We start from the raw sequence: 14,948 nt of genomic DNA, 5'->3' as shown, positions 1-14,948 counted from the left end.
TATATATATTAGATGATGGTCAAATCTGTTAATTAGTGAATATGCCCAAGAAAGGAAGAATACAGAGAGGGGCTCAAGGTTGAAAAGAGCAGCCTCACACCACCTAAAATACAATGCTGATCGAAAGAAATTAGTTCTTCCCTTAGCCATCGTTGCACATGGAGTTCAGCACCCGTTTTACCTTTACTCTATAGCGTAGTTTGATCGCGTGGGCGACCCATGGAGACTAGTTCAAGTCAAGGAGGAACAACCCCTTGCCAAAGATGCGTTCGTGTGGACAAGCTAGAGGCTGAATACTTGGGCGGTAGGCGATTATTGAAGAAGACGATTACTTGGCTTCTTGATGGAATTTTGCAAAAGAGATATTTTTCGATAACCCTAATAAGATTGTCAGGTTAGCATTGTTTAATCGTGGCAAAGTGATACCACACAGTCGGAATAAGATTCTGGATGTCGATTCTACATATATTAATGAATGAAATTTTAATTTATCGTTTATTTCGCTTCCGCTACGTTTTAGGTATCATTTTCTTTCAATGCACGCCTTTGCCTGTTAATCGAGAAATTCCAAGTCTGATACTTAGTGGGACTGTACGTGCCCCTTTATTAGTTATTATGATTTCTATTTCATTTGCATTAGGCGCATAGATTTTCCTTATAATAATTAAAAAAAAAAGAAATTTTTACTTGAACTAAAATTAGTATATAAATAATAGGGTCTAGGATTATGATAAATCATATACAAATTCATGTTGCGCTCGAAAATACCAATGAGGTGTATAGATCAGTTAATAGTGCGCTAGTGTTCCAAGTAGTAGATTAGGGAATCAATTCTCCTCGAAGACTTGGGAGTTGGGAGCAAATAAGGGGGAATGCCCTGATGCGAGGTTCAGGTGCATATGATTACGTCATGTGGAGGTTGCTACACTAGTTCCCACTAGGGGTAATCGGTTCCGGGTACCATATATTTTTTACGATACCCGGACCCTACCCTGTTGAATCTTGGAACCGAAACCTACCAAGAACCTGTATTATTCCACAGGTTCCGGGTATCTTGTTAGAACCTGTAAATTTTTTTCTTTCGCTAAATAAAATCGAAAATGTCACATACATAATCAATGATCACGCTAAATAGAATATCCACAAAATTTAGATTAATTCACAAAAAAATATATCTCATCAATCTATCGACAAAATTAAACTTCCAGATTACGGTTTCACACAACAAAATGCATCTGTTCTGATTCATTAGAGGAGACAGTAACTTTACTCTTTTTTTCCTTTCTTTTTTTAATAAATAACCGGTTCATGGTACCATGTATGCAGGAATTTGAACCGAAATCAATTTTCATCGGTTCCTGATTTTAATATTCGTAATCTATCATATTTTCAATACGATCTACGGGTAGGTTCCGATCGATTCCGGGTATACCCGGTACCCGTGCACACTCCTAGTTCCCACGACCACCATCCCTTTTTCCCAGCAAAAAAGAAATGTTACCCACAAAATTAAATAACAAATAAATTTGTCCTCTTTTAATCTTTACGATGGTTTTACGTTTATATATTTGTTTATTTATCTATTTTACACATCGACCTTACTTCCGCATTATTTAATATTAACCGCGGTAACAGGAGGAAATAATAAAACAAGACCAGGCGGGGCGGGGTTAAAACATTTAGGCGGGAAGGCAAAGTTTTTACCCTCCCATTTTCCTTCTTCCCTCCGGTCCGGTCTCTCTCCGTTGACGGCTCTCTCCGTCTCTGGCTGTTCCTCTTCCTTTCCCTTCTCTTCACTTCTTCGAGCACTTCAACCGCAACCGCCTCTCTCTCCCTCCCTCCTCTCTCTCTCTCTCTCTAGGTTTTGCTGCTGTGGACAAAGCAAAATGCCCGATCGTCATCGGAGGACGGCGGCGGAAGAGGACGAGGCTGCCTCTGGAAGGGACAAGAAGAAGGCGAAGGTCGATGAAGGAGGCGGCCACGAGGCGGTGGTGGTCCTGGACGGGTCAGACGTAGCGATGGAGAAGGAACTGAGGAGGTTGCGGGAGCAGTGGGAACTAGCTTCTGTTCTCAACTTCTTATGCGTAAGCAACAGAGGAGACTCTCGTTCCTGGTGCTTTTGGTCCTCGAGACGTGTTCGATTTTGATGCTTTTCGACTTTGGGAGGATTGTTAACAATGTGCTCGTACATTTTCCTCCGTTCTGGCTCTCCGCAGGTTTTCGAGCCGATCATGGAGAAGGCTCCGAAGATTTCTGCCGAGGAGATCGAGACCGCTATCATCAGGCCCAACGATTTGCTTGTGCAGCTACACGTGAAACTTTTGAAGGTTTTTAGGTTTAATAATTCTGGTTCTGGTCGACAGCTCTCCGACTGCTCGTGCTGAGCACTTGTTTGTGTTTATTCCGTTGACGCAGGGGATACCGCCTGTGAGCAAAACTCTGAACTGTTGTGATGCCTGGCTGACCATACTCCGCAAGAAACTCAATCCATGGTGGCCGTGGGTAAGTTGGGTTTGAGTTTTCTAGAGAGTTGATTCAAATGATTATGATTAGTCGGTCCCATTGCTTATTCACTGTCTTCATAGGTTGCTGAGGGTGAAATTCCTCTACAAGCAGCTAATGGGTATGGCTGTATTCTGTTCCTTTGCTTGATTTGGCTATTTTTGGCTCTTTCCCTGCTGCAAAGCTCATGCGCAAGTGGCTTGCTGCGCTTTACTTTGCAGAGAGGAGATGTCTAAATACAAAGAACTTGATCCCATTGAACGCCTGTTGATTCTGAAAGCTCTTTGTGAACTTCGACTGGAGGTTGATATCTTTGCTCAGGATATGCTATGTTTCTCCTTCTAGTTTAGTAGCATGCGCTCTTTGTACTCTTCATCATCGACATTCTGCAAGTTTCTTTTGCTCGACTTGCAATGTGATTCAGCTCTGTTATTGGCAGCAAGATGATGCAGTTTCTCATGTAAACGATGTCCTTCAAGATGGAAATCAGATATCTTTCTTCCGCAAAGCGCAAGTTGCTGATGATGGAAATGGGACGTCTTACTGGTACTTACCGCATAAAGCATTAATACCTTCCAAGTGCCTTGAATGTTCGTGATAGTTTCTGTTTGGTAATGGTAGGTATGAGGGGAATGCTGTGATTGGGCATCGACTGTACCAGGCAATAGTCAAATCAGATCTCTCGAAAAATTCTAAATCGAAGATGGAGAGTAATTATACAGTGGGTTCTGTTCAACCAGCTATGAGTTTTCAATGGGAAACAGTAGCTACTAATCTTGAGGAATTTCGTCAAGTTGCAGTAAGGGCAATCTGAACTTGTTGACTTATGACTTCTGGCAGTATAAACCTTATTCTCACCGTTTGTTGATGAACGTGCTAGGATGAACTTGCATCGAGCAAAGAGAGAGCCAAAGTTGCTATCAGTGGGATCATAGAGTCTGACATGATACCTGTGCTTGAGAGACTAAAGAAGGCAAGTTCTTCAGATTTTCACTAGTTTATTTTTCAGTTTTTCTAATTACTCCAAGTGCACTCATTGACGATGGCGAGGGTCTGAGAAGGCCTCTGGATCGAAGACCTGTCCTTGAGCTGCCTTTTCTTATTATCCATTCATCTCAGTTAATTTATGGTTTTATTGGAAATCATGACCACAATGATTTTCATGAATAGCAGAAGAAAGAGAATGCACTGAAGCGGATAGAAAGGCAAAAGATGCATCTCAGTAGCCGTATAACTTCTTATGCGTCTGTGTCTTCTCGATCCTGTCGTAGTCACAGGCTTATTACTTACACATATGGTATGATCTGAAGCTTCTGCAAATCTCCTTTTTCTTTATTGTATTTAAGAGATCTACAGTTACCACTATTGTGGCTTACCATGCTGAAGTTAAAATGCTTTCTAATGTGGAAGCAGATGACTATGATCGTGCCATTGATGAAGCTATACGAGTGACACAGTAAGATTGCCCAAAACTTTTCAATGCTATTCTGTATATGTGACTATTGATACATGGTTCTCAAGGATGTTGCACTTTACCAATCCAAAATCTCTTTATGCGGTGGCAGAATATGTGGATCTATACGTAGTGTTGGACTCAGGAACTGTTTAGTTTAGACAATATCAAGCGACATTGAATTTGTGGCTCAGGAATTGAATAGTTTAAAGATTATCCTTTGGCAGCTTGTTGATGTGAAAGAGACGTACGATCTCTTGATGATAGAAACTGGTCAAAGAATTTCATATGAACTGTTACCATTGAATACTGATTGAGAAGCCAGTCCGATTGTACTGATTCAATGTTTGGCATTCAGGAAGAGGAAGAAGAAGAGAGGTGAAGAGCATGCAAAACAAAGCAAACAGGGTGAGCTCCGAGTGGAAGTCAGCATATCTGATGGGGGGTCTGATGAGGACACAGATTCGAACAACAAATATCATTCTTCGAGAAGTAAGACATCAATTGAGGAGCGCAAAGAACCTGAAGATGATGAGGATGATGGAGAGGATGGGGAATATGATGGTGCAAAGGAGGAAGTGAGTGAGATGAGTCTTGACTTGTTTGAGTCGGACAAGGAAAACGATAGGCTGGGGTATCGTCTGAAGGCACCTGGAGTTAAGTGGAGCAAAAGACTAGCTGGAGTCACCAATCAGAAAGCCAAAGAAACCATGAAGCCGAACACGAGGAACCTTCTAAGGCAAAGACCTGTCCAAAACTCTGCTTTTGATTCTATCGTAGTTCCTGACTCGGATGATGCAGAGAACTAGTCCTATAGACTGAGAGGTAGGTATGTGTACATCAGGGCAGCTTAAACTGAGTTGAGTTTTTTTGGCTAGAAGAGTAGGAAGCTTTTGATATGTGAGTAAGTGCACAAATTTGATGAACAGTGAATACTAGGAGAATTAGCTTTTACGAAGTTTTTGAGTTATGTCGAAGCAGAACTAATATGCTGTGGATGTACATGGGAAATATGCAATTTTTTGTTGCTTATTATCTATTCGAATGGAGGGATGGATGGTCATAAGTTTCTTGGTAGTTGGTCTCTGTGGAAAGCTGTGTGCGGATCAAACGGTCGGAAGTTCAAGAAGCAGCAGTTTATTGATTCTAATTACGTCGTTATGGTTTTTCTATGGGGAAGAAGGATCTGTGCTGATCATGCTAAGTGAAGTGGTCAAGCTCTCTGTTTGCATCAGTTGGGTTTTTGGCATGAAATTCTTCTTACAAGAAAAAAGCTGGTCCTCCAAATAAGGATATGACCAAGGGGGAGAAATAAGTAGATCAACCTCAGCTGGTACGCAAGGTTCATTAACTTGCTCAAAGTCGAAGTGTTAAAAAGTATAGAGCTTACGCTCGAATTTCATAGAAAAATAAAAGACTAGATCGATTGGAGATGATATGGCTCCTTTGTGCGGTAATTGTATGTAAAAGTGCATGGCCTAAGATGCACCGATATGTCAATAATTGTACACACTGAATGATTGGACCTCGTTCGTTATAGGAATCAGAATAACAATTGGGAGAGCCTCTGCCTCACAAAAGTTGTCTGCTGGTTGCAAACGGTGTATGTCAATGTGACTGTAGTAATAGTAACAATTGGTGGAGGTGCCCATTTTAGTTATCGGTATTAGTTGGTTTTGTTTAATAAATTAATGGAAGCGTAAGATCGACAAAGGGTCAGGATGGCCGAGTGGTCTAAGGCGCCAGACTCAAGTTCTGGTCCTCGTGAGAGGGCGTGGGTTCAAATCCCACTTCTGACAGTTAGTTTTTTAATAAAATAACATTATATATTCATATTTGATATAATTTTATATTTATATTTTAAAAATTTGTTCCGAGAAAGCTTCCCCAAATTTAAACATGGCGGCCAACGAAACTGAGCAATACGACGCAGACTCCCACCCAAAGCTAAAGGGCCCAAATCATTAGCTCTACAATTACAGCTCAAACTGCATTTTACTACTCTATATCATATATATACATGTATGTATGTATATGTACTTGAGAACATGCCACTTCTTATGAATGATGGAGCGCCAGAGATTTGCGAATCTCCTCCGCGACTGCTCCAAGAACGCCCTCCTCGGCCGCGGGCTCCGACTCCATGGGGCCCTCCTGAGGACAGGTCTCGGCCGGGACCTGATGCTCAACAACGACCTGATCGACATGTACTCCAAGTGCGGCCGGGTCCACCTTTCCCGCCGAGTGTTCGACGGAATGCCCGAGAGGAACGTCGTCTCCTGGACTGCCCTCATGACTGGGTACCTGCAGAATGGGGACCCTCTGGCCTCGCTTTCCTGTTTTTCTCGGATGGTGGGCTCGTCGTGCCAGAGGCCTAATGAGTTCACTCTCTCGACCGCGTTGAAGGCGGCTGGGACGTTTGGGGTTCTAGCGACTGGGGTGCAAGTCCACGGGATTAGTGTTAAGTTGGGCCTCGATTTGGTCTGTGTGGTCGGAAATTGTGCAATCGATATGTACTCTAAGTGCTGGAGAATTAGCGAAGCCGAATGCGTTTTTAGGAGCATACCCTTTAGGAATCTCATCAGCTGGAATGTCATGATTGCGGGATATGTGCTGGTAGAAAACGAACAGAAGGCTTTAGCTCTGTTCCGGGAGATGAGAGAGGGAGGGGAGATTCCTGACGAGTACACGTTTGCAAGCACGCTGAAGGCTTGCAGCTATCTCGGGGCATTTCTCGAGGGAGCGCAAATCCACGCCTTCTTGATAGCTAACGGGTTTCCTATCTCCAGCTGGGCCGCTGTTGCTGGTGCTCTCGTTGATTTCTATATAAAATGTGGATATCTATCTGAGGCGAGGAGACTGTTTGATTGGATTGAGGAGAAGAACATTATTTCATGGAGTGTATTAATCCTGGGTTATGCTCAGGCTGAGAACTTATCTGATGCGATGGACCTGTTCAGGCTGCTCAGGGAAGAGATCAATGTGGAAGTAGACGGGTTCGTCCTTTCTAGCTTGATCGGAGTGTTTGCTGACTTTGCCCTTGCAGAGCAGGGCAAGCAAATGCATGCTTACACCGTTAAAGTTCCGTGCGGCTTGGACATTTCTGTAGTGAATTCTGTTCTTGATATGTACCTTAAGTGTGGTTTGTTGGATGAGGCGAAAAAACTTTTTGATGAAATTCCATCGAGGAACGTGGTTTCTTGGACTGTGATGATTACTGGATACGGGAAGCATGGACTTGGGAAAGAGGCTGTTGATTTGTTCAATAGGATGCGGTTTGAGAGCATCGAACCTGATGGAGTGAGCTACCTTGCTGTTTTCACAGCCTGCAGCCATTCAGGACTCATAGAAGAAAGTCAAGAGATCTTCTCGAGATTCCGTAGTGACAGGAGGGTCAAACCACATGTGGAGCACTTTGCTTGCATGGTGGATGTTCTGGGACGGTCAGGACGAGTCCAAGAAGCGAAAAATCTAATTGATAGCATGCCAATGAGACCGAATGTAGGAATATGGCAGACACTGCTTAGTGCTTGCAAGGTTCACGGGCACCTTGAACTGGGCAGGGAAGTTGGGGAGATTCTACTGAGAATGGACGCCTTTAACCCGGTTAATTATGTGATGATGTCGAATATTTATCTTGATGCAGGCTACTTTAAAGAAAGTGAACATGTGAGAGAACTGGTGAAGAGGAAGAGGTTAAAGAAAGTTGGGGGATGCAGCTGGGTTGAGATCGACAAGAAGATGAACTTATTTTACAGCAGCGATGACTCACACCCACTTACAGATAGAATCCATGAGGTATTGGATGAGATGGAGAGGCGGATGAAGGAAGAGATTGGGTATGTGCATCGGGTTGGGTTTGCCCTGCACGATGTGGAAGAAGAGTCGAAAGGGGAGAGCTTGAGAGTTCACAGCGAGAAGTTGGCGATAGGATTGGCTTTGGTTTCCGGTGGGCTAGAGCAGGGGAGAGGAGTGATTCGGGTCTTCAAGAACCTGAGGGTCTGCGGGGACTGTCATGAGTTCATAAAGGGCTTGTCAAGAATTTTAAAGGTGGTGTTCGTGGTGAGAGATGCTAATAGGTTTCACAAGTTCCAGGATGGTTTGTGTTCCTGTAGAGATTACTGGTAGGCCTGTTTCTTCTTTTATAGAGAAGTGGCCTCACCAAGCTTCGGGTGCTGGAGGATCGGAGCCACAACCTGATGGATGACCCATGATCTTTTAATTTAACCATGAACTGTAAGCAAGCGCATCTTATTTACTCGTGCAAGTTCTTCAGCTACCGGTAAGCCCATTTTCGGGCTACAAAAGGGGTGAGCTTTCTGAAAGGTTGGCTAATGGAGGAAGCGAGAAAAAATGAACTTAAATATGAGAGGAAGGTGAGATTTACACCGGACTTGTGAGGAAGTTAGAGGATATTTTTGGGGTCATGAATGCCTGGTTTTATCTACTAGAGCTCAATGAGTTAACAACGCGATCAATAGATTAGAATGAAATACAAATGTCTTGTAATCTATTCCATTCCTCATCGCATGATCGCATCAGATGGACCCCAAGAATTTACCAGGAAACGAAATAAGAGGGATGATATGAATGCCAATGTTCCGGATGACCCTAGCATCGGGCGGCATCTCAATTGATTAGAGGGATGGGAAAAGGTACATACTCCTTTTTACATATCTATGATCTTGTACTCTATCTCTAGGACCCGCCGTGGTATCCATAACGAAATTGCAAGCCGTGGTATCCATAACGAAATTGCAAACCGGAATGTGCGATATCAATAGTTATTCAGTCACGTGCAAGATTACCTTGATTTAGCTTTTCCCACCAGAATCATCCTACAGCTACATACGGAAGTGGACAAGGTTTAGTTATTGAAGTAATCCCGAAACCAAACTTGTCATACATCCATTGTTGGTCAATCCTAGTCTGGCTTGGTTTTCTATTCAGTTTGATTTTATAGTATGATAGGTCCCATTAGTCCGACTTGCCCTTAAGTTCAGAAAGCTTTGAAACTGCCGAGACAGAACAAAAAATGAAAGATCATTTTTCATTGCATTGTAAATATAGTACAACACGAAGTCCTCTTGGTTTTCTTCAAAGATGATTTGCCCTTTTCTTTTTTTTTCGAGGTCCACTTCGTTTATATGACGATCCACTTTGTATCTTCCCCTCATTATAGGTTCTTGAAGAATGGATGGCTGAGGGCTTCCCGAGCAGTGAGCCGTTCTGAGGGCTCATACTTCAACAGACCCTGCAGCAGACAGGAGAGGGACGACGTCGTAGGCCCCGCATATCGTGATATGAGCTTCTGCAGCCATATAATCATACCATCTCAGAATCTGGCTAATCATCCTGAAAATCACGCCGCTATATAATGTTGGCTTGAACGAGGAAGGGGATGAAAGAGGCTGACCTGTAGAGAATTAAGCTTTGTGACAGCTCTTATACTCTCCCGTGAAGAAGCCCCTTCAGGCCAGTTTAGTCGTGACTGCCTCCTGAAATACTTCTCAGCCCCCTGACTGTAATGCAAAACGATGATGAAAATTCAGATAATGAAGCATACACTTCCAACAATAGTAGAAGAAAAAACATGAGGAAAGGACAATCTATTAAGCTCATAATACAAGGTTTTGATGGTGTAAACCTTCAAAAAGGAAAACCTGATTTGATATTTACTATAACAGAACTACGTCAATCTCGAGCAATTTCAAATGAACATTTTGAGAATCAAGGAATCTTAAGGCAATCCTTTCATGAAACAAGGTCTGGATGAACAGTGGTTTGAAGCAAGCAAACTAGGACAAGAAACATAAGAACACCATTGTACAATTACTAGACTACGATTGGTTCATCCATGCCATGTCAATAGTAATACAATTTCAAGTAGTTCTCCCAGTTATCAGGTCCAAACCAGTGCAAACACTTTCCAAGATGAACTAAGATCCGACGGATGCCCTACCTAGCCCTAACAATCATATGCTCCGGAAGAGGTCCCAACACTCTCTCCATCATTGCGAGATGCTCAAGACTTTCATGAGTCTGGAACAGTGCTTCTCCCTGAGAACAGACACCAGACATGTGATCAGTTCCTGGTGAACTCACAAGTTCCAAGTCCACCGGAGACATTTGCGAAAGGTGATACCGAGCAGAGTTCAACAAGTATGCAACCAACGCTCCATAAATCACAAGGATAACTCCAACCTAAACCTGTACCGAAAAGAAAGGAAGATGAGAAAAATTGTTGCAGAACTCATATTGCTACCAAGTCAACCAGACTACAGGTTTCAAGCTTTTATTCAAACGAACCGCACAAAAAAATTGCTTCCAAGTATTTTCATTATGGTAAACTTAATCAAACCCAATCAATAAACCAAAGGATTACCAAGTGAAGGCTGGAACTATATTGAGGTCCACACCAAAAAAAGATTATCCATCCCCAAGAAAGTTAAATGAAATCACAATAGACATCAAAATTATACTACGGTTTTTTCCTCACGTTGTATAATTAACCGATTCTCATTATAAGGTGATATTACATATCAAACCCATTATCGGAATCTTAAAGGTTCATCTTTAATTCTTTTGATACTGGAGATCGTAACCACTGTTGAATGTGTTTCTCCGGTAAAGTTCATATTATCGTCCATAATGCAGACCTAACACAATAACTCGACAAAAGCGAATTCGCGCTAAATATAAAATGAAGTATGGCAAATAGAAAATGTTAGTCTGGGCCAACACCGTCACTAATTACCTAGTATAACCTCAGGTGCTCGGTAATGCCTGGTACAGACAATGGAGCTATGTTTCTGATTACCGAATGTAGTGCTACCAAAATCAATCACTTTAATTGCACTAGACTTCGGCAAGCATCTGAATTGCGTTTCGTCTGAAGATATTCTCTGTGTCATTCCAAGCAAATTTTTATTGATTACATAACAGAGATACCAGCCAAAATTTCGGCATGACTTTTTTTTATTATTGAAAGCGGTATACCTTAAGTTGAGGAACCTTAATATATTCAGAGGACTCGAGAAGTATATTTTCTGGCTTGAGGTCAGTATGAATTAAGTGTAGATCATGCATATCTGCCAGAAATGAAGAGCAAAGAGAACTAGTCAAATATTCATCATCACCATTTATAAAAAAAGGAAGCCAAATATACTGTAGAAAACCCATTCAGGGTGCTAGAACCTGGAAAAAAGGGACAAGTAAGGATTTATCATTTGGGTGAGTGATTAGGAAATAAGATTATGCTGCAGGGAAAAAATTAGAAGAAACAGCAAAGAGCAATCCACAGACATGCTACAGATTCCAAAAGCTGACGTCCAAATTCCCGAACAAGATCCACAGGAAATGGATGATATCTATTTCGCTTTAAAAAATCATATAAGCTTGGTCCAAGCTTCTCAAACACCTGATAACACCATCCAAAACCATGCAACAAAGGGGTCTGTTTAGTTTCCGATCTTGCATTCAAAAGGACAAACCACTAGTAAACTGATTTAATCCAAAATGATTCCGTTCAACGCATGATTACATGGTACTCATGCAGAGGTCACAAAGATAAAAGTATCATGCAGAAACAAAAAGCCATTTCCTTCACCAGTCTCAACATGATTCAAGAAAATGACAATACAAAGAAAAGATAATGAAGTTTTCCGCGGAGTACTCACAATGCATATGTGACTGCGATAGTCGAACCAATTGCAGATCTGCACACAGCTGAGAATATGAATTAAGAGAAATAAGCAGGAATGAGCATTAGGGTGTTTTTAAGAGAGAAATTCCAGAAGCCTAAAACAGATGTGAGATGACCGTACTGAGAGCTGCCGTTGTCATTCTTGGCAAGGTGCTGAAGGATATCAACTTCAACCAGGGCTGCATCACGGTATTTTGCCACATTTCGGACTACTTTAATAGCTACGTATTCCTTTGTTTGGCGGTCCCAACATTCCAAAACACGGCCAAATGTGCCTACAGCGCCAGCAACATGATGAATGCACAAGCGGATAATGACAAGATCTTGAAGACACCAATTCTCTCTTTGGCTAACCTTCACCCATCTTGCTGAGAATTTTATCTGATATATGACAAACAATTAGCAAAAACAGAGTGAGTCTCATATTTCAGTGACCCGGAAAAAGGTAAGAGACCGAAAAAGCTGCCTCCAGAAATGACAGGACACACCAATAATTGAGGTACCCAGTCACATATTTATATTCAGACATGTTGGTGATAATGGCATAGGATCTTCCTCACTACGAGGTTCGACAAGCTACAGTTTAAAGAGAACATATCAACTGATCGTACTATGCGCTCAAAACTCCTCAAATTCTCTAATTGATTTTCTCGATTTCTAATAAATTAATCTTCCCATTCTTCATCCACTTCCCCCAATTTGTGATCACTCATGATTGACATCACCCCTCTCTGAGACCGAGCAACCGATAAGTTTGGCACGCAATAATTAACCATTACCACCAAAATTGCCCCAGGTACGATTGAAAGATCAGATTTTGATGCATAAAATGACATTAAAATCAGAATGCAATATAATAGCCGGAAAATTCAGGTTTTGAAGGTAAGAGAGAACATACATCTTGGAGTGAGATTTTCGCCGAGGCTAAACGCGTAATGGCCTTCCCGGTCATCGTCCCTCCTCGGAGGCGTAATGTGCCGCTCCACCACGAGTTTATGAGCAGCCACCGCAGGCCGCTCTAAAGCCTACAAAGAATTCCATGCCCGAATCCTCAATCAGAGCCACCAACGGCGAACAATTTGTCCCCCTCCCCCTCCCCCACCACCCCCCCCAAAAAAAAAAAGAAGAAGAGAAAACCCTAATAGACGGACTTCGAGAGGTTGGGCTTCGAATGCGGGTGAAGCCCTAGCAGACGGTGCGATACGAACCTCTTCCTCCGGCGGCGGCACGTCCCAGGCGAGACGTGGCCGTTTCCGGATTCGCTCCTTCTCCATAGGAGGGGTCCTCGCGATAACCATGCCAAGGAGAGCTCAAACAATCAATCCGACGTAGTTGTGCTAAGCAAGCTCGGCCAGTCGTGTAATCTGCAACAGAAATATTCTCCCAGAAATACGGTTGAAAGGAACGAATTAGGGTTTCGCTGTTCCGATCCGACAAACAGAAAGGAAGAGAGCACAACTGAAGGGTCTGAAATGATGTAGATATTAATGAGCAAGACGCTGATTGATCAATTTCCTACTTGTGATAATAAAAGCTAGATAGGAACCCGTGTAAATTTTGTTTAAAAATTACTAGACACCTAACCGCAATATGCACGAGTTTATATAGTCCATTTAATTCCAAAGTTGAATTGAGTTGAATTTTAATTTTAATTTATTTGTAATAATTGTGATGTTAAATTATGAGAAAAAATGTGAAAAAATAATGAATAATTGAGAGAATTTATTATTAAAAATTGAATTGAATGGTTAAAAAATTTGTAGAAAAATGAAAAAATAATAATTGTATTGTTGACTTTTGTTGTGTAGTGAGTAGAGTTAAAGTTAGAGTTAAAATTTTAAAATCAAATTATGAAATCAAACGAAAGCTTATTAATATTAGTGTTATCAGAACTCGATCGGATCGGGCGATTCGATCGATCGGATCGAAAACCAGACCTATGTCCGGTTAACTTAAAAATCGAAAATACACAAAAAGATCAGTGAACTCAAAAAATCGATCGATTTTTAGATAAATCATTGAACCCATTCGAATCGGTCAGTTACATAGGTTCAAAATTTTTAAAGGAAATCCCCGACCCGAAACTGAAAAATGAGCACAATTGACGATTCTGAAAGCTGAAACGTTGAAACCCTAGTCTTCTTCATCTTCACTCCAGTTCAGCTCCTGAAACGGCAGGGGGGCTAGAGTGCGAGGCAGCACGGCAGCAGAGCTTCCGCTTCCTCTTCTCCTTCGAGGCACATCTTCGAGGACAAGATGTTTGAGTAATTCAACTTATCCTTGTAATTGTAGCAACAATTAGAGAGAACTTCTTTGCTTGTATCACATCCATGAAAATGATTATGCTATACTCAATCTAATTAACGATAAGGGAGCAGTTTGATTTGGAGGAAAAATCTCAAACCTTTCTCAAGTTTCTGCACATTCTTTGAAGATAGAGTTATCCTAATCCGTGTGAATCTACGGTGGCTCAGATTCCTCGAAACCCAGCTTTGTCGGCTTCATCGCATAAGCCATCGTTCTCCCTTCTAGTAGTTTCTAGCTGGACAATCAATCAGCCACAACAACAAACGTCAACCCCATGTAACAAATTCCACATATATCTATTGAAAGATTTGAACTTTATCGAGACTCGAACGGCAATTGAGAACACGTCAGCCAGGGAAGAATAGAACCAGAGAGAGAGAGAACCACCAGGGACAGGTTAGGTGCCCGAGGCTGAACCATTTGAGGATGTTCGACTTCTCGTAGGTCTAACCGGTGCAAAGGGTCACCGGGTTCTGCATTGGTTTGAGCGAAATCGGGCAGATGAACACCGAAGGGACCTCCGATAGATCGAGTTCCTCAATCATTCTCCTCAGGTTCAGTTCCTCGGGGCCTCTGCTGCTACCGGGGCGTGAAGCTTGATATGCAACAGAGTGAGGCAATGCGGCTCTACTGCTCAAAGGAACAAGGTGAAGGGTAAAGTAGGGCTAATATTAGATTTCAGTCCCTAAAAAAAGTAAAAAGTATAGAACGGCCCCTAGACTTCTAAGGCAGTCACATATTGCCCCTCTAGGCTTTTTCTAAAAAAGAATGGAGGCAGAAAATTGACACATATTAATTATTATCTAATATTTATTACTATTTTCTTGTATTTTATATTATTTCTTAAAATAATAAATAAATATTTATTTTATAATTAAACATGCGGTCCGACCTATCGAACCCTCGGTTGAACCCATAAATCCATGAACCCACACCTCGGCCGGTTCGATGTCCGATCTGGTTCTGATAACACTGATTAAT

The 14,948-nt window shown here is 41.9% G+C and overlaps 3 protein-coding genes and 1 non-coding gene across 16 annotated transcripts; 3 read left to right on the top strand and 1 right to left on the bottom strand.

Annotated features, from left to right (window-relative positions):
- The first annotated feature begins 1,699 nt into the window (after positions 1-1,699).
- LOC116207903 (DDT domain-containing protein DDR4) lies at positions 1,700-5,105 on the top strand. 2 transcript variants are annotated; one of them, XM_031541055.1, is made up of 11 exons: positions 1,700-2,084; positions 2,217-2,327; positions 2,416-2,502; positions 2,586-2,623; positions 2,724-2,805; positions 2,942-3,048; positions 3,124-3,301; positions 3,383-3,475; positions 3,676-3,799; positions 3,913-3,958; positions 4,314-5,105. In XM_031541055.1, exons 1-11 carry the CDS (start codon positions 1,887-1,889, stop codon positions 4,762-4,764), a joined length of 1,515 nt encoding a protein of 504 aa, XP_031396915.1. In that variant the 5' UTR covers positions 1,700-1,886; the 3' UTR covers positions 4,765-5,105. The 2 variants fall into 2 exon arrangements, with proteins under 2 accessions (XP_031396915.1, XP_031396987.1); XM_031541127.1 differs by having other exon boundaries at positions 1,701-2,084; positions 3,916-3,958.
- Positions 5,106-5,670: 565 nt separating this feature from the next.
- Positions 5,671-5,754, top strand: TRNAL-CAA. The gene has a single exon. It is a non-coding gene; the product is annotated as a tRNA-Leu (tRNA).
- Positions 5,755-5,812: 58 nt separating this feature from the next.
- On the top strand, positions 5,813-8,473 carry LOC116213570 (putative pentatricopeptide repeat-containing protein At3g15130). Its single transcript, XM_031548613.1, has one exon. The coding sequence runs from the start codon at positions 6,020-6,022 to the stop codon at positions 8,081-8,083; it is 2,064 nt and encodes a 687-aa protein (XP_031404473.1). The 5' UTR covers positions 5,813-6,019; the 3' UTR covers positions 8,084-8,473.
- Positions 8,474-8,981: 508 nt separating this feature from the next.
- On the bottom strand, positions 8,982-14,605 carry LOC116213661 (serine/threonine-protein kinase AFC3). Of its 12 annotated transcripts, none has more exons than XM_031549103.1 (14): positions 14,336-14,602; positions 14,065-14,202; positions 12,812-13,939; positions 12,559-12,685; positions 12,015-12,041; positions 11,782-11,935; positions 11,635-11,683; positions 11,261-11,375; positions 10,955-11,046; positions 10,713-10,860; positions 10,101-10,165; positions 9,918-10,015; positions 9,372-9,477; positions 8,982-9,266 (listed from the first exon to the last, which is right to left on the bottom strand). In XM_031549103.1, the coding sequence occupies exons 3-14, from the start codon at positions 12,956-12,958 to the stop codon at positions 9,132-9,134; spliced, it is 1,263 nt and encodes a 420-aa protein (XP_031404963.1). In that variant the 5' UTR covers positions 12,959-13,939; positions 14,065-14,202; positions 14,336-14,602; the 3' UTR covers positions 8,982-9,131. The 12 variants fall into 12 exon arrangements, 11 of the variants coding, with proteins under 11 accessions (XP_031404963.1, XP_031404648.1, XP_031404808.1 ...); XM_031548788.1 differs by having other exon boundaries at positions 14,355-14,602; XM_031548948.1 differs by having other exon boundaries at positions 12,812-13,933; positions 14,355-14,602.
- Positions 14,606-14,948: the final 343 nt, after the last annotated feature.

This window comes from Punica granatum, chromosome 1 (assembly GCF_007655135.1).
Source record: "Punica granatum isolate Tunisia-2019 chromosome 1, ASM765513v2, whole genome shotgun sequence".
Taxonomy (NCBI): domain Eukaryota; kingdom Viridiplantae; phylum Streptophyta; class Magnoliopsida; order Myrtales; family Lythraceae; genus Punica; species Punica granatum.
This window is presented reverse-complemented; position numbering and strand designations above follow the sequence as displayed.